This window comes from Cladophialophora carrionii, assembly GCF_000365165.1.
Source record: "Cladophialophora carrionii CBS 160.54 unplaced genomic scaffold supercont1.5, whole genome shotgun sequence".
Taxonomy (NCBI): domain Eukaryota; kingdom Fungi; phylum Ascomycota; class Eurotiomycetes; order Chaetothyriales; family Herpotrichiellaceae; genus Cladophialophora; species Cladophialophora carrionii.
This window is the reverse complement of record NW_008481830.1, coordinates 288177-310259: the sequence shown is the minus strand read 5'-3', so window position 1 is coordinate 310259 and position 22083 is coordinate 288177. Positions and strand designations below refer to the sequence as shown.

General features: G+C 55.2%; 7 protein-coding genes across 7 annotated transcripts; 6 read left to right on the top strand and 1 right to left on the bottom strand.

Moving 5' to 3' along the window:
* Positions 1-881: 881 nt before the first annotated feature.
* Positions 882-2281, top strand: G647_05933 (uncharacterized protein; the record flags this gene model as incomplete). Its single annotated transcript, XM_008730259.1, has 4 exons — positions 882-1212; positions 1266-1564; positions 1643-1815; positions 1873-2281. The coding sequence occupies 4 exons, from the start codon at positions 882-884 to the stop codon at positions 2279-2281; spliced, it is 1212 nt and encodes a 403-aa protein (XP_008728481.1).
* Positions 2282-3140: 859 nt separating this feature from the next.
* G647_05932 (uncharacterized protein) lies at positions 3141-4535 on the top strand (the record flags this gene model as incomplete). The annotated part of the gene is made up of 1 exon (XM_008730258.1): positions 3141-4535. The coding sequence occupies one exon, from the start codon at positions 3141-3143 to the stop codon at positions 4533-4535; it is 1395 nt and encodes a 464-aa protein (XP_008728480.1).
* Positions 4536-5140: 605 nt separating this feature from the next.
* On the top strand, positions 5141-6096 carry G647_05931 (uncharacterized protein; the record flags this gene model as incomplete). The annotated part of the gene is made up of 2 exons (XM_008730257.1): positions 5141-5802; positions 5871-6096. The coding sequence occupies 2 exons, from the start codon at positions 5141-5143 to the stop codon at positions 6094-6096; spliced, it is 888 nt and encodes a 295-aa protein (XP_008728479.1).
* Positions 6097-7785: 1689 nt separating this feature from the next.
* Positions 7786-9902, top strand: G647_05930 (uncharacterized protein; the record flags this gene model as incomplete). Its single annotated transcript, XM_008730256.1, has 4 exons — positions 7786-8159; positions 8330-8757; positions 8837-9396; positions 9522-9902. The coding sequence occupies 4 exons, from the start codon at positions 7786-7788 to the stop codon at positions 9900-9902; spliced, it is 1743 nt and encodes a 580-aa protein (XP_008728478.1).
* A 2114-nt stretch (positions 9903-12016) lies between these two features.
* G647_05929 (uncharacterized protein) lies at positions 12017-12781 on the bottom strand (the record flags this gene model as incomplete). Its single annotated transcript, XM_008730255.1, has 1 exon — positions 12017-12781. One exon carries the CDS (start codon positions 12779-12781, stop codon positions 12017-12019), a length of 765 nt encoding a protein of 254 aa, XP_008728477.1.
* A 4304-nt stretch (positions 12782-17085) lies between these two features.
* On the top strand, positions 17086-18454 carry G647_05928 (uncharacterized protein; the record flags this gene model as incomplete). The annotated part of the gene is made up of 3 exons (XM_008730254.1): positions 17086-17100; positions 17164-17687; positions 17740-18454. 3 exons carry the CDS (start codon positions 17086-17088, stop codon positions 18452-18454), a joined length of 1254 nt encoding a protein of 417 aa, XP_008728476.1.
* Positions 18455-20111: 1657 nt separating this feature from the next.
* G647_05927 (uncharacterized protein) lies at positions 20112-21470 on the top strand (the record flags this gene model as incomplete). Its single annotated transcript, XM_008730253.1, has 2 exons — positions 20112-20276; positions 20583-21470. The coding sequence occupies 2 exons, from the start codon at positions 20112-20114 to the stop codon at positions 21468-21470; spliced, it is 1053 nt and encodes a 350-aa protein (XP_008728475.1).
* Positions 21471-22083: the final 613 nt, after the last annotated feature.

Sequence of the window (22083 nt, the reverse complement as noted above, 5' to 3'; positions counted from 1 at the left end):
CAAAGTGTTGGATGGTCATGCCTGGGAACTCTTCGGTCTTATTATTGCTCTAGACGACTCGAGTCGGAGCCCACTGCAAGAAGCCAGTAACCCAGTGTGCCAGCTCGTGAGAAGTGATGTCGCTGGTTTGCACCTCGGGCACAGCCCCCCCGGGCTCTTCCAGCTCCCTGAAGAGAGAGAGGTGAGATGGCTAGCCAATTTTGACGAAACTTTCCCACGGGGTTTCTTGGGTCTCATCCATTTCCTCGCGCTACTCGTCAGTGGCGTCGGTTTGCAACTCTGGGCACACTCCACGTCTATGCCGAACCGGGAACTTTCGTTCGATTGGTCGACTCGCCAATCTCAGCTCGCCCCTCGAACGTTGCCCAGCTAGATCTACCGAGCACACCTTGATAACTACTAGTAGACCTGATCGCTCGAGATAAGGACACAGAGAGAGTTTCAGACCCGAACACGGGAGGTTCCCGCGATTCGCAATGATATGGACGGCGGCATTTGAGGAGCTCGACCAAAGCAAGGACGAAACTTGGAATCACCTGCAGGGTTGGGAAAGTTGGTGCGATTGGTTCGACGGTCTTGGGCTTGAAGCTACACTCGACGCGATGTCCGATTTGCAAATGAATTTTGGACGTCGTGGTCTATCAACGCGGAGCTGATGGCCATAATACCGAGTATAGAAGTTTTGCTCGATTCGCAGACGCCCGTTTACCGAACCCCAGATTCCGGGGCTTCGAGGGACGCATGGCGTGCCGCGAGGGAATGGCGAGCGAAGCTCTATAAAAGATGACCACAAGGCCATGTCAAGACTCCCGACCAAAGAAAGCCGCATTGCCAACGAAACTATCGCACATCGACTGCTGAAGTCATTTCTACAAGTGACCATGTCGACCGAGACCGTGACCATGCAAAGCACCAAGGTGAATGGGAATACTTCTCTCCCGTCAGAGTGGTACCGTTCGCCTGCTCTCTACGAGCTCGAGAGGCGGGCCATTTTCTCCAAGGAGTGGTTGCTGACGACACACAAATGCCGCTTCCAAAAGCCCGGCGACTACCACAAGTTTGAGATCGCTGGGTTTCCGTTCTTCCTGATCATGGATCGTCAACACAACATCAACGGCTTCCACAATGTCTGTCGACATCGCGGTTATCCTGTCATTCGACCTGAAGCTCCCACGAGCGGAACCAAAAGTATCATTGCGTGCTACTATCATGGTATGGTGCAAGAAAATCGTGAGAGATGTCAAGACCCCGTCTGATCGTGCCAGGATGGTCGTACGGATTGAATGGGAAACTCGCCAAAGCGCCCAAATTCGACGGTGTCGAGGATTTCGAGAAGGAACAGAACGGCCTGTTCCCCATTCATGTCAGGATCGACGGCCGAGGCATTATCTGGGTCAATCTCGAGGCTTCGGAAGTACCCTCCATTCCGTGGGAAATGCGCCTACAAGGCAGCGACCGGCGTTCTCGCCTGGCCATCTTCAACATGGATGACTATGTGTATGACCACAGCTGGACCATCGAAGGCAGATACAACTGGAAGGCGGCGGCCGACAACTACAACGAGGTACTCCCTTCTCTCTCCCTTCCCACATCGGCGTTGCCAGAGGTGCCCAAGAACAATGGCTGATGCTCCCCGATCCAGTGCTATCACTGTCCCACGACCCATCCCGGGTTTGTGGAGACGACCAATTTGGACAAATATCGATTCGAACAGGAGGGCGCAGAACTACAATACTTCATGGAAGATCTGCCAGGGAAGACCAACCGCGACTTCACCCCCAGCTGGTTCTATCCCAACGGAGCGTTGAATATTGCGTCAGTGGTCATCCCGTCTGGGCGCCTCGTACGCGCATGTTGAGCTGACCAGCACAGTGCTCCGTTCTGGTATCTCCTGCGCTCATGCCCCACGAGTGCGACGACAGTCCTTAACGAGTATGAGGTGTTCCGCCACAAGGATGCCACGGATGCCGAGTTTGAAGAGATGGACAAATTCTTCAAACAGGTCGAGGGCGAAGACAAGGAGTTGTGCAACGCTGTGCAAGTCAACCTCAACGTAGGCAGCTACTCCACCGGTCAACTGCAGCCAGACGGCGAAAGTGGCGTTCTTTGCTTCCAGCAGCTGGTCCGGGAAGCCGTCACCGCACACCGGAAGCTTGAAATACAGGCTGGCAAGGAAGTGTGGCCCACACGGCCCTTGACTGCTGGTGGCGAGACCGACGACATCAAGTTCTGTCACGACTTGGGAGGTTGTGCAGCCTTGCAAGAGTCGGGCACATGGTGATCAAGAGGAGCCCCGGAGGAAAAGGGATCCCACTTCCCAATGGTCGCTCATTGTATCGGTGAATAGGAAAGTCAATAGCACACAGGCCTCGAGACGTTCTGTCCCTGTAATACCCCAGCTTTCATTCGCCGCCCTCTTCATTTCGGAGGTCGAGCCCGAACATCTCCGCCAAAACTAGGCGCGATGAGGAAAGCTTCCCCAGCCGGCCGATCTCCTTCCCCCCCCCCCCCCCTCCCCGTCCGCCTCCCCTATGATAGTCCACTACTCCCGGCCTTATCTTAATCTATCTATCTCTCCTACACACTTGACGACGAATGTTATCTCCCACGCACCACTCTACTCTTTCCCTCGTCGCCTAAGAGGCTCGCTACATCTTCCCCCATCGTCCATGGCAAAACCCCATTTGCCTTCTGCTACCGTCACAGGGGCTCGCCCGTCCCCTACCCTCCCTCATGTCTAAGCCGACAAGATGGCATCGCGGTATCGCCCTGTGGCGCGACAGAATTCCCGAGGTTGGTGTCGGCACTCTCGCCCAAGCCGAACTAGTATCTGACTGTATCGCATAGCGGGCTGTATGACATGCAAGTCACGACGGATCAAATGTGACAGAGGCACTCCAAGGTGTCTCAATTGTTCGACACGAAACTTGACCTGCCCTGGCTACAGCAAGACGCTGAGATGGAAAGAGAAGCACCAGCTCATCCCGTCAACCGCCGTCGAGAATAAAGGTCATCACGTCCCTTCTTCCGTGACCACACGAACCTTGACCCCGACGCCGGGCGCATTGTCAGTCGACCGAGGCGCATCACCGATCCTCGTGGGCCCTTGCCTTTCCGAAGCCCTGCCGTTCAACGACAAGATGGCAGTGCTGCTGGCGTACTACTTTCACAACGTGTGTGCCATCAATTCTTGCTTTGATTCTTTCGTCAATCCGCTTCGCACCGAGGTTGCCGCTCTCATCACCACGTCGCGCCTGATCGAATTCTGCATTTTGAGCATGTCGGCCGCCCACCTGAGCAACTCTCATCCACACTGGTCACTGGAGGGTCTGGGATATCTCACCGCGACGGTGAGCGAGCTGTCAAGGGCGATGAATGGCGTCATAACCGTGCGTCCGTTGTCAACCGCCGCGGATCAGGACCTAGGCACGGTCCTCCTGGGAGTCATCATGCTGGGCATGACCACCTCGTGGCACGCTTCATCCGGCCTGGGACTCGAACACATTTCCGGATCTCGCGCGCTGTTTCGGACCTGGATCGCGCAAGAGTGCACGTCTGGACAAGCCTTCGATGGTGCTTGGCCGCGTTTGCATTTCTACCTGGGGCTTCAGGCTTACTGGGAGGCGATGGCTTCTTTCTTGATCGACCAGGACATCCACCAGCTGGACTACCTGCATATTTCCTTCGCGATCGACCGGATGAAAGCTGGGACTGTCCATCCCTGGACGGGGATCAGTGCGGTTCCATGGTTGTACTTGGCCAAAGCCGGGTGTGTCATTCGGTCCCACAGAAACCGGGACCGGGGCGAGACGTTGTGGGATGGTATCTCCAGCACCAAGGCCGTCACGTCCCATCAGCCCCTGTCAGAAGACTGTCATGTCGCGCATGTGCTGGCGAAAGAGCTTTTGCACTACCGGCCCCCGAGCGATGCACAGATTGAGGATACATTCGACGAGCACACGTCGAAATCACAACTACAAGATCTCGCACGTTGTTGCCAGCTGGCAGCATTGGTGGAGTTGATTCGCTCTTGCGACTCCATCGATGAACAGCAAGCAATGGCGACATTGATCGCCGATAACTGTATGGGGACTTCGTCGGCAAGCGCGGTACACGTGGACGTACGATCGGAAGCAACATGCACAGATCTCCTGCGGGACTTGTCGGTGCAAATCCTACGGCTTTTATCGGGTATTCCCACCGACTCGGGTACACGGTGTCTGTATCATCTCCCTTTGTTGATCGCTGGAAGTGTGCTTTTGCCATCGATCATGAGCCTCTCGCACACACAGTGCGGCGATGTCACAAGCGACAAGAGCAGTGCCTGTCTTTACTGGCGTCGATTCGTGACGGAGAGAGTCATGCACCTCGAGCAATCTGTCAACCTTGAAGCCCATCGGAGGATCAGACTTCTTCTGACCGAAGTTTGGGCGCGAGGTGACGCTTTGCCCGTGCGACAATATCAGGCGCTGACCCCGAGAAGTCTGCATTGGGTGGATGTGATGGAGGATGCAAACCTACGGTTTTTTATATGATCATAATGCCTTCGAAAAAGTTGCAGTCGTAGCCTTCATTCTCTAACACTATTTCCGCCCACCGACGTAATGTCACGCAACACACCTCAGGCGCTCTGTCCTCCTCGACGTTCGTGCGTGGACAGGCTCCGGGCGACGCGACCGGGGACGAATGTGGCAGATCGGTGATTCTCAGCTCTCTGATCGAGGAGGCCTTGTTCGATCCACTCGATGCATACAAATATGGTCAGCAGGGTAACTGCTCCCGCAAGTCTGTCAGCTATGGGGAGGAAGAACCGCCGTCAAGCTCTTCCCGAGATATACTAGCAAGACTGAGGCATCGTTATTCTATTCGTTCGAATATCCACCCCCTAGACCGAAGTTGGAAGGTTTGTTCGATTGGTCCGGGGCAGCCACACGCTTTCCACGCTCTCTGCATTCACGGAGCATATCTCGTCGAGCGGAAGACCCCGCTGCACCAGCGAACGCGAGGCAATTGATGGTGATGAGAGATTATAAAACCCTCTCCCCGAGCCCCTCAAACAATGTATCGAGGCGGTAATCAAACTATTCTGCATCAACACCACGCCAACTTACCACATCGCATTGTATTCTTGACACCCACAATGTCGAACACCGAAGTCGCAGATCCTCCAAGCATTGTTCGCATCAACGCCCGGGATGCCGACATAGACTACATCCTGAAAGTTCTCGACCGCGACGGGGGCATCATCATCGAGAATTTCATCGATCCGAGTGCTGCCGCCCAGATTCGGGCGGATCTCAAGCCATACTTTGAATCCGACACGGGCGATGTCTCTGGGTTCTTCCCCAAAACCACCCGCCGAGCCATTGGGTTGCTTGGGATTTCCGACGCGTGCGTCGACCTGGCTCTGAATCCCATTCTCACCGAGGTTGCGTCACGACTGTTGACGTCGACGTATGAATACTGGGTCGGGCAAGAACGCCACACGGCCGTGTCCAAACCGCAAATTTCGAGCACGGTGGGATTCCAAGTCAACCCGGGCGGCAAGCAACAGGGCCTCCACCGTGACGAGATCGACTACCACACCGCCCCCGGAGCGACACCGATGATGCTCGGGGCCGTCACGGCGGTGGTCAAGACGACCAAGGCGAACGGCGCGACCATTGCGATTCCTGGATCTCACAAGTGGGGAGACGAGCGGACGCCATTCGACCACGAGGCTGTGCCGGCAGAGCTCAATCCGGGGGACACGTTTCTTTTCCTGGGAGGCACTTACCATGCTGGAGGCGCCAACTCGACGACGTAAGTACTGCCACGCCATTGATTCTCTCCTTGGGTAAACATCGGTTCTAACAACCTTGGGGGGGCAGGGACGAGGCTCGCGAGACGGTGGGCATCTTTTTGTGCAAGGGCATGTATCGGCAGGTGGAGAACCAATATTTCATGGTGCCGCCTGAAAAGGCCAAAAGGCTGTCGCCCAAGGCGCAGCGGTTGCTTGGATATGCCATCAGCCCGCCGTTCTGCGGCTTTGTCAATTACAAGGATCCCATGGAGGAGATCTTTGGAGTGAACGACGCCGAAACCATCAAGATATAGGCTGCTGATAAATTGACGCCGAAACCATCAAGATATAAGGCTGATGATGATGAAACCACGCGGTTGGCACCTCCATGTCTTGGAACGAGCGCAGGACGATAGATAGTTTGCATGACCGATCACATGTGGGCCGACACCAAACTGCCAGCCATGTTATATATAAGAGCAGCCCTGTGGCGGAACGAAGGACACCAAAGTCAAGGGCTCACGTACCGTACCCAAGTGTCGACGATTGACTCTGTATCACTGAGATTCGGAGATCTACGGCCCTCAACGAACGAGTTACTGTAGGATGGCTGGATTATCTGGAGGGGGCTTTTTTTTGGTTGAGGGAGTGCCGTAGCATGGACTTCAGAATAGCGACGGAGATACCAGCGCTAATGTCTCACTGTTTAGTCCCTTGAGGCGATCGTACGGCGTTTGACACTTCGAACAAAGAAAATAGACGGATATCGGCTCCAAATCTTAATCATTTGAATCGTGTTGATTGAGACAAAAGGACGGAAGAAAACAAGAACGTGGTGGAATTCGTTCGACGGTGCAAGGGACAAGGACCGGATCGTGGCACCGTGGGGGTCGACTTCAACCTACATATGAAAGAGACCATGACAAGTTCAACACAGATTGTACGGAGTAAGTCCCAGCAACTTGTCTTGAGCTTGGTCCAGCCAGCACGTCGAGCAGGTGGGCTGCTGGCTGGGATGCTGAGTCAAACGCAGCGGCGCATTGCCTGGCGACAACTTAGGCAAGCGATGGGAGTTTCAGCCCGGCAGTTTCTCTTCCAGAGCAACGTTCTCGACTGCAGCCGAGCCCTCGAAGGACCCAGTACCGCATTCGAGGTAAGAATTCCAGCAGATAGGATCCGATATCAAGAGCGGTCCCAAGCGATGCAGCTACGGTACCCCAGACCGTGTACCAGATCCCGTACCCAGCCACGACAGCCAATCACATGGTATTCGACTCGGCTGAGCCGTGATAAAGCACGGATAGAGAGGTCGCCTCCATCGGGTTAACGATAATAGGGTATCATTGCCCGCGATCTGACAAGATGGCAACTGACATGCAACGGCGCGACGAGCGACGCTCGTACTTACCCGGTAAGGTGTGTCTGACGCTCCGTGGCGTTCACCCAAGCAGAACCAAGCCTAGAAGAGCGGGAGAGGGAGCTTGGGAGCAGCTGGAGGAGCTTGTCTGCCTCCCGCTCATCGACGCCTCCACCAACGAACGGTGCCCTGCCAAGAGCCACCGACGCCTCCCAAGACCGACTAGGGCGTCAGCCCAGCATCGTCCTCCAGCGGGCCATCCAGTCTCCCTGCTCGTCGTGCAGTCCACCTTGTGTAACCTCGTGGGATCTCTGCCCCCCGCCCACGAATTTGGCCGGCCTTCAGAGGTAATCGAGGTGATCCGCGCGATAAGGCCACGCCGAGCCTTGCAGTTCGAGAGCCTGCTGCAGGACCACCTCTCAGAGCACGAGCTTGCCCGGGTAGGGTAGCTCGCTGCGTGCGCGATGGAGCTTTGCGAAATTTCCAGATCGTTGGTCAGGCCGATGCAGCTTTTTTGCTTTGCGGCGACCCTCATATACAATGCCATTCCCACCTGGCCTGGCGACTTCTTGTCCTTCTACGTTCACGCCTACTCCTCCTCGTTTTGGATCATCTCGTCCCCTAGACCTCCAAATTTCCGTTGACCATGGCTTCCTCTGGGCGCGACGGTGGCTACGATGAGAAAGACGGCAGCAGCGTGCCTCGTCACATGAGGGACGAGACGCCGATCGCCCGAGGCGTGCGGACCAACTCGACGAGTGATGAAGAGCACGCCGTCCGGAGAGGCTCGCGCAAGCAGTCCGTCGTAGCATCCATCAAGGCCAACTATGGTCTTGCCGAGGTCCCTACGTATACCGAGAGCATCAAAGTAGGGTACGACAGTACCCACCGCAAGCTGAAGCCGCGACATATTCAGCTCATCGGCATCGGAGGCACCATTGGCACGGCCCTGTACGTGCAAATCGGCCGAGGACTTCTTAACGGCGGGCCGGGGAGCTTGTTCCTGGCCTTTACAATTTGGTGAGTGTGACACGCAGTCAAGCCTTTTTCTCCCAAGGCACCGGCTTGACTTGCAGCGGGAAATTCGAACACGCACGCGACACCGATGGCATTGATACCGCTCGTGCTCTGTGCTCACCCGGCACCCATCAGTCTCTTTGCCCTGGGGCTAATCAGTGGCGCCCACATAGGTGTACATTCATCCTCTGCGTCACGAACTGCATGGCCGAGATGGTCACCTACGCGCCGATCTCGTCGCCCTTCATCCGCTTTGCCGGCCGCTACGTGGACGAAGCGTTCGGGGTGGCAGCAGGGTACAATTTCTTCATCTTCGAGGCCATGCTGGTGCCCTTTGAAATCGTGGCCTGCAACGTCATTATCCATTTCTGGAGCGACATCGTGCCCGCCGGGGCCATCATCGCCATCGTCATCTGCTGCTACGCGCTCGTCAATCTCTTCGCCGTGAAGTGGTACGGTGAGACCGAGTTCTGGCTCGCGTTGGGCAAAGTGCTCTTGATCGTGGGCCTGATCATCTACACCTTCATCGTCATGCTGGGAGGAAACCCAGAGGGCGACCGCTTTGGATTTCGCTACTGGAATAACCCGGGCTCATTCACCGGTAAGTGGTGAAACATCCGTGGGATCCCTTTCAGGTCGGTCACGTTTTGGTGTCTCATACGTTTGTCTCTTCCACGCAGAACTCTACCGCCCGGGCGCGCTCGGTCGCTTCCTCGGCTTTCTGCAGTGCCTGATCCAGGCGAGTTTCACCATCGCCGGGCCGGACTACGTCTCCATGGCCGCCGGCGAGGCCGAAAACCCGCGGACGGTCCTCCCCCGAGCATACAAAGCCGTGTTCTATCGGCTGACCGCCTTCTTCATGCTCGGGTCGCTCTGCGTCGGCATTCTGGTACCCTACAACGATCAGGAACTCGCGACGGCCTTTTCGACCGGCCAGCCCGGCGCCGCGGCGTCGCCCTATGTGGTTTCCATGAATCGGCTCCGCATCAAGGTCTTGCCGCATATCGTCAACGCCATGGTTCTCGGAAGTGCGTTCTCCGCCGGCAACAGCTACGTCTACTGCGCCAGTCGTAGTCTGTTCGGTCTTGCCCTGGAAGGCAAAGCACCCCGGATCTTTACGCGGTGCACGCGGAACGGCGTCCCGATCTATTGCGTGGGTCTTGTACTGCTGATCAGTCTGTTGGCGTTTTTGCAAGTCAGCAACGACGCGGCCGTGGTGTTGAGCTGGTTCGTCAGTTTGGTGAGTTTTGGCCGCTTTCCTAAACGGGTTTCCTTTGTTTTGCACCGCACCCTCCATGATCTCGAGACCACCCATCTCAGTGCGGCTGCTCTTGCTGACTATATCGCTTTCGCCACACCGTCCAGGTCACGGCGTCTCAACTGATCAACTTCTCCGTCATGGCCTACACGTTCCTCAAGTTCAAAAAGGCCCTCGAAGCCCAGGGCATCGATCGCAACACTCTCCCCTACAAATCCTGGTGGCAGCCCTTTTCGGCCTACTACGCCCTGACGGGTTGTTTCATCATGACCTTTGTGGGCGGTTACACCGTCTTCCTGCCGGGCTTCTGGGACGTGCCCAACTTTCTCTTCTCCTACGCCATGATTGGCGTCTTTCCCGTCCTGTTCGTCGGCTGGAAGGTGATCAAGAAGACGAAATGGTTGAAGCCCGAGGAGGTCGACCTGAACAAGGATCTGGACGAAATCGCCGAGTACGAGAGGAATTACGTGCCCAAGCCGCCGAGGTGAGTGATGGCTCGTGGAGTCCTTTCCACGCGTTACGTGTCTGTTTTATGCATACGCTCGTGGAGTCCCTTCCCCTCGTTACGTGTCTATTTTATGAATTCATGCTGCCCCGTGGCCGAGAGGATCCGTTCCGCTGACATGGAAAATCTCGCAGGAACACCTTTATGAAGTACTTTGACAAGATCTTTAGCTGAGACAGGAGTGCACCGGCACGTTGACATACTGTGTTCCATCATACAGTGGCCGGGCAGCCAGCTGGCGGATTACAGTGATAAGTAGGCAACCAGGCAGGTAGACAGGCAGGCAAGCAAGCAAGCAAGCATGCAAGCAAGCAAGTAGACAAGCCCGGGAGTCCTCATGTGTGTTTATGAACTCATTGTACATGTCTCATACCTCTCCTGCGTGTACTGCGTGTACTGCATGTACTGCAACGCTCTTCCTCGCCGTCCGTCAGAGACTCTCAACATGATCTCGCTGGGGGCTATGACGGAGATATCGAGCAGCGCAGAGCGGAGAAGCGAAGCTCAGGACGAAAATAAAAGAGAAGAGCAGAGAAGACAAGAAGCAGAACAGCACAGGACGTGATGTGATGTGACAAGAATAGACGAAACAGCGAGTGGCAGGAAAATCCTCACTACATGTCCTTCAGCCTACGCTGCCCTAGTGCATTTAATTTAGTTGTACGGAGTACTGCAAGTGCACTTGCTTTGATCTTGTCCCTGTCTGTCCCTCCTTGCGTGGTCTGCTGTAATAGTAGGTAGTCTGGCGGTGCAATAGTCTGGCCGTACAGCTGTCAACGTAGTTCGGCAGATCAAATCAAACGAACTGAAGTGTACGAGGCCGGACATTGAGATAGCGATATCGCTGACATACTGTACTACACTGTATATCCGCAGAGAGTTGTGGAGGATACCTAATTGATGCTCCCCTGGGCTTTAACTGACGCTTTCCCTGTCGGTCGTAGTGGGAGTCCCGGTGCGCTGCAACGCGAGGACACGTGTACTCGTTGTGTGGGTGTTAGGGTGTCAGATAGGATGAGGATGAGGATGAGGATGAGGATGAGGATGAGGATGAGGATGAGGATGAGATGGCGGGTCGTAGCCAGACATTACATTATTATTTTCATAGTGGATATCGCCATCTCCATCTCCGTCTCTATCTATCATTATCATCTGCTATATCTACACTCATCTCTCCCGATTTATGAGAGCCGTTCTTCTGGCGTCCAGGGGGTATAAGATTCACGTATCGTGGACGGAGGTGTGAAAGCCCATGACTGGCTGGCGTCACCGACTTGCGCCCGCTTGCAACCGTCTTTGGCATTCACACTCGCATTCTTGAACTAGAAGGGCTCGCTCGTTTCAGCGTCAACCCGCGTCGGGTGGATCCAATCTCGGCCACACATGCCCTGCTCGTTGGTTTCGTTTTTCTGACGTGCTCTCATGGACGCCGTAGCGATTATGCGGGTGACCCAGCAGTGCACCATACGCCATACATCGTACACTGCATGCTGTAGACCTTGTGCTGCTGTGACTGCAGCTTGATTCTCAAGCTCTGCGATGTGTCAAGTTGGGCCAAAACCGTCGCCGAGACCAGACTCGGTGACGTGGCTATGGAGATGCGATGTGCACAGCGGAGAACTCGCAATTAGCTGGGTCAGGAGGGGCGATGATGAGCTTTGGCTATGGTACAAAGTCGAGCGTCTGTGTTTTCTGTGGAGTCGAATCGACCGAGTGAGGACTCCGTGACGCTAAAGGTGTGACATTTCCATGTTGCCGGCGTTGGTGAAGGTCTGTCTCGAGACTTCGGGGTCGGTGAGATAGCGGCACCAGTCACCCTGATTGGCATCGGTCTGCGATATTGCAGGTAGATGGCGAGTCAAGGCGTCAATCTCGCTGGACGCCAATGTACCAGTAGTTAGGCCTGCCGAGCCATCGCCTTGTTCGATCGCCTGGTAAGCCTGGGGAATAGCTTGCTTGTCGTCCCGACATTCGGTGTTCTAGATGTTAGGCACGATGCAAGGCATCCAGGAATGAGAGAGTCCTCCCCAGTTCCAATGGCTGAATCCGAATATAAGACTGCTGATGTTGGTCATGAAAATTCCGCTCATTTCTCAGTCACACCTGGTCGTACATGGATTCACTTTTCCTCCTTCCACCGAGCCACGCGCCTGGGGGAGGTTGAATTATCCCGTCCACCTCTTCGACAATTTGTTCCCGTCTCTGCTCGGCGGCATGTCTCTCCTCTTGTTCCTTGCCGGTCTCGGCTCGGCCACTCAGCTCAGCTGCGGCAGCATAATTGCCGGCACCACCTCGTCCCGGATGCACACTAGGGTGTAAATTCTGATGTTTCGGACTAGGCGGCTTCGGCGTGCTCGACGATATCAAAGTCGCGGGGAGGGTGACACTTCGCTGGATGGGTAGCGTGTCGGTGGAAGCGTAGTTTCCGGCACCGCCGCGACCAAGACCCCGATACTGCGCGGAGCTCTGGCGCAGGCGCATCGTTTCCTGGGTGTTGATGTGCTCAAGCCGGGCCGCTGCTTTGCGACGTTCAGCTAGAGATGTCTGTCTCTGCGGTATGTTTGCTTCGAGGTCGACTGGAGAGCTAGATCGTGGGGCAAGCTGGAGATCCGTCTCCCAGGTGAAATTGCCGGCACCACCGCGCCCGGATTTCACGTAAGGTCCATAGGCCGAGGACAGCGATATAGACGACACGGAAGAGTGGCTTTCGTGGTAGGACGACTCGGAGACGGAATGGGAGTCCTCGTGGTGGTGAAACGACGTGTCCGTGGCCAGAGGCGAGACGGACGAGGCATAAGAGTCTAGCAGCCAGGACGCCCAAGACTGCGTTGCGGCCGCCCAGGATTGTGTCGTGGACGCCATTGTGTGCCGGGATCAGGTGTCACTGCAGGACCAGGTACGAGGCACAATACTTGTCTCTGCAGTGACGTGATGGCAGCTGGAAATGCAACGGAGAAGGATTTCGAGCCCCTGTCAACAATGGTGGGGATGCTGGATCCTTGAATCCCAACACCGGCTGGTCTGAGAAATGCAGTGACAATATTTAAAAAATAATGCCCGTCTGCGTTCAGAGTGAGGGTTGCTAACTGCCACGGATCGGCACGTAAACAGTAGGCAATTTTACCTGGACAGCTCGAGGAAGTGAAAAAATGTGACGGCAATAATAGCAGTCAGTGACAGCACCAACGTCCGTGGCGCCGGGAATCCAAGGGCAAAAGGGGGAGCGCAAGAGGCACGAGCAAAGCCAGCGAAGGCTTGATTGGGCCTCGCGGAAGGCGCCAGCCTGGAATCATGTTGAATCACCAGCCACAAGTGACAGCTAACGGTTATCTCCTCAGAGCCTCAATCCAGAGTCCGACCACACACGCAGCGCCCGGCGAGGAGTTGGCGGACTCGCCTTCCAATAGGAGAGTGACGCCTGACTGGAGAGAAAGAGACGGAGAGATAAGCTGCAGCGCCTCGTACAGGAGAGACCAACGGCGGACGATGGCCGGCTACCAGTACATGTATCTTACCAGGCACGCGGCGTCGCTGACTGCCGGCGAGCTGGACAGCGAGCAACGGGGGCGTGATACGCGGCGAACCGACGCTGTCTGTGCAATGAGTCCGAAGTAAACTTACTGTGTACTCGGTGCGGAGTCGCTGCTGTGGCTTCCCCTACTGTGACTGAGCTTTGGGCGAGCTTCGAGATCTTGGGTTCTGACGCGATAGAGCGCACAGTCCAATATCTCAATGTGCCCTCGAATGCCGAAATGGTAGCCGGACAATCGAGTGGTGGGGCCTAACGACTGGTCCTTGATGATCAGTATGTACTTCCAGTTACTCCTCGTGGCCCTTGCGATGTGTTCATGCTTTCCCCTCCTTGGGGGGCACTGTGCAGACTGCAAGCTCGCTAGCTGTTGGGCTAGGCAGATAAACCGCCTCTCATTTGTTTGTAGCGGGAGAACGTGAACAAGCACCGAAATGCTGTGGATGTTCAGCGCGAGCCTGACTCTCTGGTGCCACTCAATCCTTGTACGGTAAGCCTGGGCTTCTGCGCAGAGCCGGTAGCTGGACAAGCAGCCTTTGTGATAGCAGATGCTTGCTGCCCTGGAGCAGGACGATAGCGTGCTATCTTCCGATACGCACCGAGCAAACGATATCAGCAATCTTGATAGCGGCGATAACTCTAAGAGCCGTGCACACAAGGTAGTGGCCCTTGCACTTCTGGGCCTGCCGATTTCGGGTGACCTACACACTCTCCCATGTGGTGTAGCAGAGGGTTTGCTGGAGGTAGAACTACATCTTATCTTCACGTCGCCGGAAGCGGCTGCACGGCAACGACACAGCAGCATCTCCCCCGTAATTAGGACACAATACCGGGTACTGGGGTAAGGAGCAGAACAGTGCCCAGGAGAAAACCGATTGGGCCTCGGGCGTGACGGGGGGTTGCAAAAGCTGGGGCAACAAACTCTTACGGTAGTCAGTCTCGACCGAGGCTCGCCTGGCGCCTGAAACCCCGCCGCCTAGCGTGATACCGTTAGGCTGCCGGGCTCCCCTAGCACTGCAGGCCGGCCTACCCAGTGCCTGGTTCGTTTACTGACCGGGATACTGTGCAAGCACACGGACGAACGACTTTTTTCTCAGAAACGAAGGGGGAAGGGTTCATTTATCTTCGGTGGAATGTCATTCTATCGCACCAGCTTGCGTCTACAAATGAATATGCATAGCTGAGCTGTGTGTTTCCTCCGCCGAAGCGTCCAAGCTTCGGCAGATTGGGGTCAGTCAGGACGGGTTGTGTACTCGTACGAGTACACAGTAAGAATGCTGAATTCTCCAATGGGGATATTTTTGGGGATCAGCAATCTGATTGATCGACAAGTCTCGGTTCTGCGCGGATGAGTTTGGGGCCGACATTATTTGGCTGATCGGTCTGTCTGCGATTCATGATACTCGGACGAATACGAGTACTCTGTTCCAAAGTCCGGTAACCGCGTGTCCAGGGAGAGGCCCTCTGGACCGAGTCGGATTCGTAAACTGCATAGCTCCCGCGTATGTGCCGTCTCCAGATCTCCCGACAGTGACGAAGCCATGCGGGCCGGTGACGACGCTGACCTCGTGCACACAGCACTGTGTACTCAAAACGAAAAGTGCCACGGGGCCACGGGACGATGCCGTATCTTGCGCACGCCATGCAATGCAAGCCACAAGCCAACACGATGACGGCATCGTGGGATCTCAAACGTGCGTGATTTTTGTTGCCTTGCGCCCGTCAGGCGACCTCGCTTGTTGTTGGCTCGCAAGCTCGCACTTGGTCCGCAAACCGACCTGTCAGAGCTTGCCCCGTACCGTACCTGGCACTGCTCCTCTGCATAAGTTCGCATGCCCGTTTGGCATTTGGGAAGCATGGCTTGGATCCGCCCCAAGCCTCTCGCTGGTTTGACAAGGCGACTCCTTGGTGTCCCACATGTCCCTCAACAGGCCTTAGCCTCCTTGCCGCAAGCTGGCGACGTGCCTATTGCTTGCTAGTGTTTGCCTTGTCCTGCGAGAAAGGAATATCACGGCCAATAGTATACCTCCTGCCTGCCAGCCAGTCTGAGTGGCGGAGACTGCACCAATCAGCATACCCTTTCTCGGCCGTCAGGAGGACTGGCTGATTGGCGGAGTTGCTGCTGCGGTCGTTTCTGGAGCGGATACCGAGAAGCGCTCATCATTGCCTCGTGTGTCGATAGTTGCTCCTGAGCACCTCCTCCTCGCAGTGCCAGATGATACCTTGAGGGCCGCTCAGTCAAGTCACCATTGTTCCTCTCCGCCTCAGCCCACCAAGGGCACCTCCGCTCGACAGCTCCTGTGGTCTTTGTGCCGCGGTCGCGGTGGGGTTGAACCTTCGAGCCGTGTCCGGTCGGTCCAGACATTGGGAGAGTTTCGAGAGGGGAAACATCCCGAGCTTCTGTGTGTTGTTTGGCGCCTGGGGTGAATCCAGTCAGTTTTTAGTCAGGTACGGAGCGAGAGAGTCTGATGGCGCCTTTTAGCCCATCAGCCCTGGCTTTTGGGGCCTGACCCATGACCTTGAGCTGTGCATGACCTGATCGGGCCATGCTCCTTTGGGCTTTCTGCCCCATGTTTGACCATCGCCGGTGTCCTGCACACCACGGCCCATGGCCCCAGACCTGTGATCCCGTCCCGTGTCAATCGCAAGCTGATCCATTCCTCGGATTGTCCATCGTGTTGTTTGCCAACATTTTTCTTTTCCACCCGATCCCGCCATCGAATTTCAGGACGCGGTTGCATGTGCACAGACGCGCGCCTCGATCCAGAAATAATTTCTAAGCCGCCCGTGTTGCTGAAACAATTGCCAGTGCACTGGACCTGACCTCTGTGCATTAATTTCCAGCTGCGCGAGCTTGAGACGCTTAGGCCCAGGCACGGGCGACCCCGCAGCGAGGGTGGCAGAAGCAAGGAACACGGTCAGCCAGTCAGACAAAAGGTCAGGAGGAGAAGGCCAGAGAAATAATATCAGCACGAGGGTTCTGAAATCGGCTCGATCAGCAGGCCTGTCAGAAAAAAAAAGAAGGCCTCACGCACCATCGTCGACCCCTTCGACCTCTTCTACCTCGTACGCGTCGTTGCTGGAGTCTCTTGCCAACTTTGTTTCGTTGCCAAACACCCAGGTGCCAAATCCAGGACTCATAGCCCAGAGGCGTCTGCATTCGGCGTGAACTCCACAGCCACGATCATCGATCGGCAAACCACGCTATTCACCCGCTGCACGCAAGTCACGAAGCAAATTCCCAATAAAAAGTCAACTGAACTATTTCCGCCGTTCCACGCTCCCACTCCCACACGTCAAGTTCACAGGCCACTCACTCCCTTCACCTTCGCTTGCTGGACCCAAATTCGGCCCTCCAGTCGCATTGGAAAGCACAATTGTACTCGAGTTCCCCGTGACGGGTCGATCTGTACCGTCTGTTCGAACAGCTGTTCTGTTCCTGCAGTTGCCCGCTCCGTCGATTCCCCCCTCGCGCTCGTCAGTCCTGCGACTTCTCGCGGCGTCCCCACCCCACAACACACAAAGCTGCCTCTCACCACTTTTGGTTACCACTGATTCTTGACGACTCTCAAGTCTCAAGACTGTCTACGGTTTTGAGCTCGAGAGTCGTCTGACGCTCACCCTCAGCATTCACAACATGGCATCCTCAAAAGTGAGTCGAGTTATGGCCCGTTCTCGACCAAGCGCCCGTGCTGACATATATTTCTAAACAAAGGAGCTGCCGACTTCTCGTCCGCTTTCTGGCAGCTTTTCCTCGAGGCACCCTTCGACGGGCGGTAGACAACACTCCCACTCTGTCTCCCTGTCGGCTACGAACCCTTCCCACCGAGTCAACCGGCGGAAAAGTGTCAACGCCGGAGCCTCTAGCACTGCCCAAGCCGCCATTGCTGCCGCCTTGAGAGACCAGGGCGAATTGGTCGGGATGCCCATACATCACCATCGGAGGAGCATGGGTTCCAGGAAGCCCGCAGAATCTCAGTCGATGAGTGGTCGACCGAGCATGCACTCGTACTTTGACGCCACAGCCCGTGCCACTCCTGGCCATGACAACGATGCCCTCGACGATAATTCCAACGATGAGGACAACCAGTCTTCGTCCAAGAACCTCAAGAGCCGAAACAGAAGAGCAAGCGAGGGCTCACACCTTATCAAGGGCGAGGGCAAGAAGTCTGCGGCAGAGCTGCGGTGTGATACCTGTGGGAAGGGCTACAAGCACAGCAGCTGCCTCACTAAGCATTTGTATGTTGTTCCAGAGGCCTGTCCACACCTTTACTAATAATCGGAATGACAGATGGGAACATGATCCAGCATGGGCAATTACATCGAAACTGCTGATCTCCAAGCATCAACAAGTTCAATTGCTTGAGGCTGCCTCGGTGCTGTGTAACATGACTGTGGAGAACCCGACGGCTAGTCAGTTCGATCTTGAGGCCGCAGCGGTCGACCCAAGCGAAGATTCCTCCGCGTCGCCTGGATTCTCCTCGTCCGAAATGCAAGACGAACTCAGCTCGGTGGAGACGACACCCCCTCCCATGAGTGAAGCAGCATACCCTGTCCCAAACTCGAAGCGATTTAGTAGTAGCAGCAATGGCTTCTCACGTTCCTACCGATCCGTTGCGTCCAGCTCCTATGCTGAGAGCTTCCACTCACCAGGTCTGCCACCTCACCGACTCTCTGGCGTCGACTTCCGCCCTAGCACCTCCGGGACCGACGATGGTACTCTGGCCGCTGCCACGGCTGGGCTCTCGTTCGGCAGTGGGACGCCTCGTACAAAGCCATCCTATCTCGGCGCTGACGTGCCACCTGTACCACCATTGCCACAACAATATCAGTCTTTCAACAGCAAGTCATCTGACAGCACATTGACCACTGTATATAATCCGCTGCTGCAGATGCATCCTCCTACCTTGACACAAAACCTGTCTGACGAGCGCAATTACCGAGGCCACAGTGACGACAGGGACATTCCCATGGACGACGACGAGATGTTCAGGATGGATCAATAATGACGTGCGACACGACTGAGCCGCCGAGGCAACCACATCCGCCCGATCCCTCCGACGACGGTTATTTTCTACACTCATTTAGGAAGATTTTCCCCCATTACTTTACTTATCGTGTGTATTTCTTGACTACGAAAACCCCAGAAAACAGAAAACGCCGGATGCAGGACTCAGTGCTAGCAGTTGGAGGAAGTGTTTCGGATGATGTCTCGAGGGTGATCGGTATTGGAACGATGATACCTATGTTCTGGAGAAGAAAACCCATATAACATCCGCGCTCCGCAAGACAGATACCTAAAAGCACCGATGAGTCGACTCATACACGTGCTACGAAGTCGACGAGGTTAAAGTGAGTGGGACTGTCGGACCTATGCGTTGAGCAGGATACAATTACTATAACGAAATGAGTTTCATTTACATGTACAAGCGCACAGGAAGCGTGCAGACGCTCTTCGTCATCTGGAGATCCCTTCGGTGAATTGATTGTTGTTTCGCACACCGAGGGCTCTAGTGCCTCGTGTCCTTGCATGCCCCTACCGCGACTTGACCAGGACGCCTGCCGGTCAAATCGCCCAAAGTTCTAAAATCACCACCCCGCCCAGCTGGGATCGGCGGGATTGACCAGATCTAATCCATGGCGTGAGATTTGCAGTGCTATCTTAGGATGGCCCGCACAGGCGTAGCACTTCGCTGGCGCTGTGCTGATCAGGGGCAATTAACCTTTACAATCAATCTCATCAGCCGCGTAGACCCGATGATATGCATCGCCGCTTACTCGTACACTATTTGAGCCATTCGGGTGTTTGATGATGTAAGTAGTCGTATGTTTTGCATATTGACACCTTGGTGACAGCGATCAGCAACACGCATGGGGACCTTGCTGCTCCAGTCGATCCAAAATCCTTCACAGATCAACCCGAGGTTCTTCTTACTCTGTCCATTCCTGGAAAGAAGGTCTCGTTAGCATGATGTAGACGACAACTCTCAGCACCCCAAGCCCACACGATCCATCGGGTACGAGTAAGATTCAAGCAAAGTGCCACGCTCATTCAGAGATCCTTGCTGTTGTCAGCGGAAAGCGCAATGCAATTCTTCCTGGCACAACCAGATCTAGCACCGAAGTTCAGCCAGTCAAGGCCATGACGACGAGGGTTGAGCTGAGCCTCATAATCCGGTTCGAGGTACAATATAGGGAGTCATCATTCTGTCCGTATGACTTCGTGTACGGAGTTCCTTTCTCGTTCTTGTCACCCACACCATCCAGGCGGATGCGAATGGTCGCGCCAATGACGTACCGAAACAGCTTAGAGCCAGACTAATTGCCTTCTCATGAAATCATGCAGCCTCGACAATCTTGCATCCTGATCTCATTCTCGAAGCCATGATCGTTCTCCGGCTCCATCACGCTTGCAGTAGACTCGTTTGATATCCGAAGTTCGTGTTAGACCCTTCCCAAGCCTTCTATCGAGCGGTGCCGTCCCTCCCAGCCTTGTCGGGTCCCGTCACCGGTTGAGACCGTTCTTTTGCTGACATTACATCACGGGCACGCGACCTTCTCACACGGTCGCTTCCAGCGCACATTTGACTCGGTTCTCCGAAAAGCGTCAAAGTGTGCTAATCAATCGAGTCACCGCCGCTTGTCCATCGTCAGGCCCGCGCCATGCCCCTCAAAGCCGCGGAGATTATCTCCCATCCCGCGTTCAATACCGTTGAATGGGAGTTACCGCCTACCAAGGAAGGCCACGCCGAGGTCGCTAAAGGACGAGCTGGAGGTCCGTTTAAGCTTTTCTATGAAATTCATGGACAAGGACCTGTCAAGCTTGTAGTAGGTGCTTTCAAAATTGTCGAGCCGCTGTTTACCTTGTGTGCAACGAAGCAGGCTGGCTCCTGTGGAAAAAGTGCTGAGGAGGAGGTGCCTGAAGATGAAGCGAGCTCTACCTTGGCCGAGATCTCAATGGGCCTTGGGTACAAATGCTTTGGGACTCGCTATCGCCTCGAGGCATTTCTCGCCAGATGCGGTTGTTGCAGAAGCTGCGAATCAACACCAGCCTCAGCACCTGCAATCCTTGTACCATTATCGTTGTAGGTCTCGGTCTCTGCCGCTCTCTCATCTGACATTTTTTTTTCGTAGTGGATAATGGGCCTGGGCGCCTTTCGTACAGCATGGAAGCGCCAAACCAAGTATTTCGGTCACGACCGGTCGAGCCAATACTCCTGCTTGATCCTTGACAACCGTGGCATGGGCCTCAGCGACAAACCGTCCTGTCGCTACTCGACCTCCGAAATGGCCCGCGATGTGATCGAACTATTGCAGGTCGCCGGCTGGTTGCCGTCACCGTTACCGTCTTCAACTGCATCCACAAACACCTCCCCGCCGGGCCGGGACCTTCATATCATAGGCATCAGCATGGGCGGCATGATCGCGCAGGAACTCTCCCTCCTGATCCCTAACTACATGGCCTCTCTCTCCTTGATCTCCACGGCGCCGCGGCTGGTGCGCACGATCCCGTTCATCGAGAACCTGCGCAACAGGATCAATATGTTCATCCCGCGGGACATCGACGTGCAACTCGAGGAGATCGCGCATCGTTTGTTCTCGAACGAATGGCTCGCCCAAGAGGATACCGAGAATGAGGACCCCACCAAGAATTTCCCCACGAATCGCGATCGCTTTGCCGCGGGAGAACTGCAGAAACGGATGGATAAGGCGGGCTTCACGCGCAAAGGGTTCACGCTCCAGGCGATCGCGGCGGGCTGGCATTTCAAATCCGCCGAGGCCATAAAACGGATCGGCGACGTCGTGGGCAGGGAGAGAATCTGCGTCGTACATGGCACGCAGGACCGGATGATTGATTTCCATCATTTTGGCATGTTGAGGGAGCAGCTTGGCGGAGAGGACGGAGGGGCGCAGTACAAGATCTGGGAGGGCAAAGGTCATGTCCTCGTGTGGGAGGTTGAACACGAGTTCAATATGTTCCTGGAGGGCCGCTTTGAGAAGTGTGAGTCGATGAACAGGTGAAGTTTTGACGACTCGATGTATGTCGTCACCGGGTGGCCATCTAGGCTGTGATGAATATCTAGGTAGAGTGAACTCAGCGACCCTTAGCAGACATGATTATTGCTTCGTGTTGTATGGTTTTCGGCGGAGAATTTCTCGTCTACAGTTCCTTGGCCATTATTTGTCCGAGTACTTTTCCCTCTCGGTGCTTTGGCAATCCCTCTGAGCTCTCGGAGAAAGTACACTGTTGTTCTGTCGATAGTAGACACGAGTTTGATTGGTACTAAGACCTCGGCGGTTCGATGAAAGACGTTCGGGGCTTGGTTCCATGTTGGGGAGTCCCCAGTCCTTATATAGAAGCCGATATTCTCGCGACCGGAATCGAAGAAATCCTATCATGAGAGAATCCTCTAATTCCGCCTCCTTATGTTCTTCTTTTCTCCCTCACAGGCTCGACTCGAAAGAGTTCCAAATAACATACACATATCGAGAGGAGATACCTTCTTAATTCTCCAGTCATCCTCGACCAGCCCAGACTCTAATGTATCGCTAAATGAGTCCGAGAGCGCGTGAAAAGCCGCCATGTGGCTGTTCACCCGCATGCAATCCGGTCCTGAAACGCCTGCGCTATGCG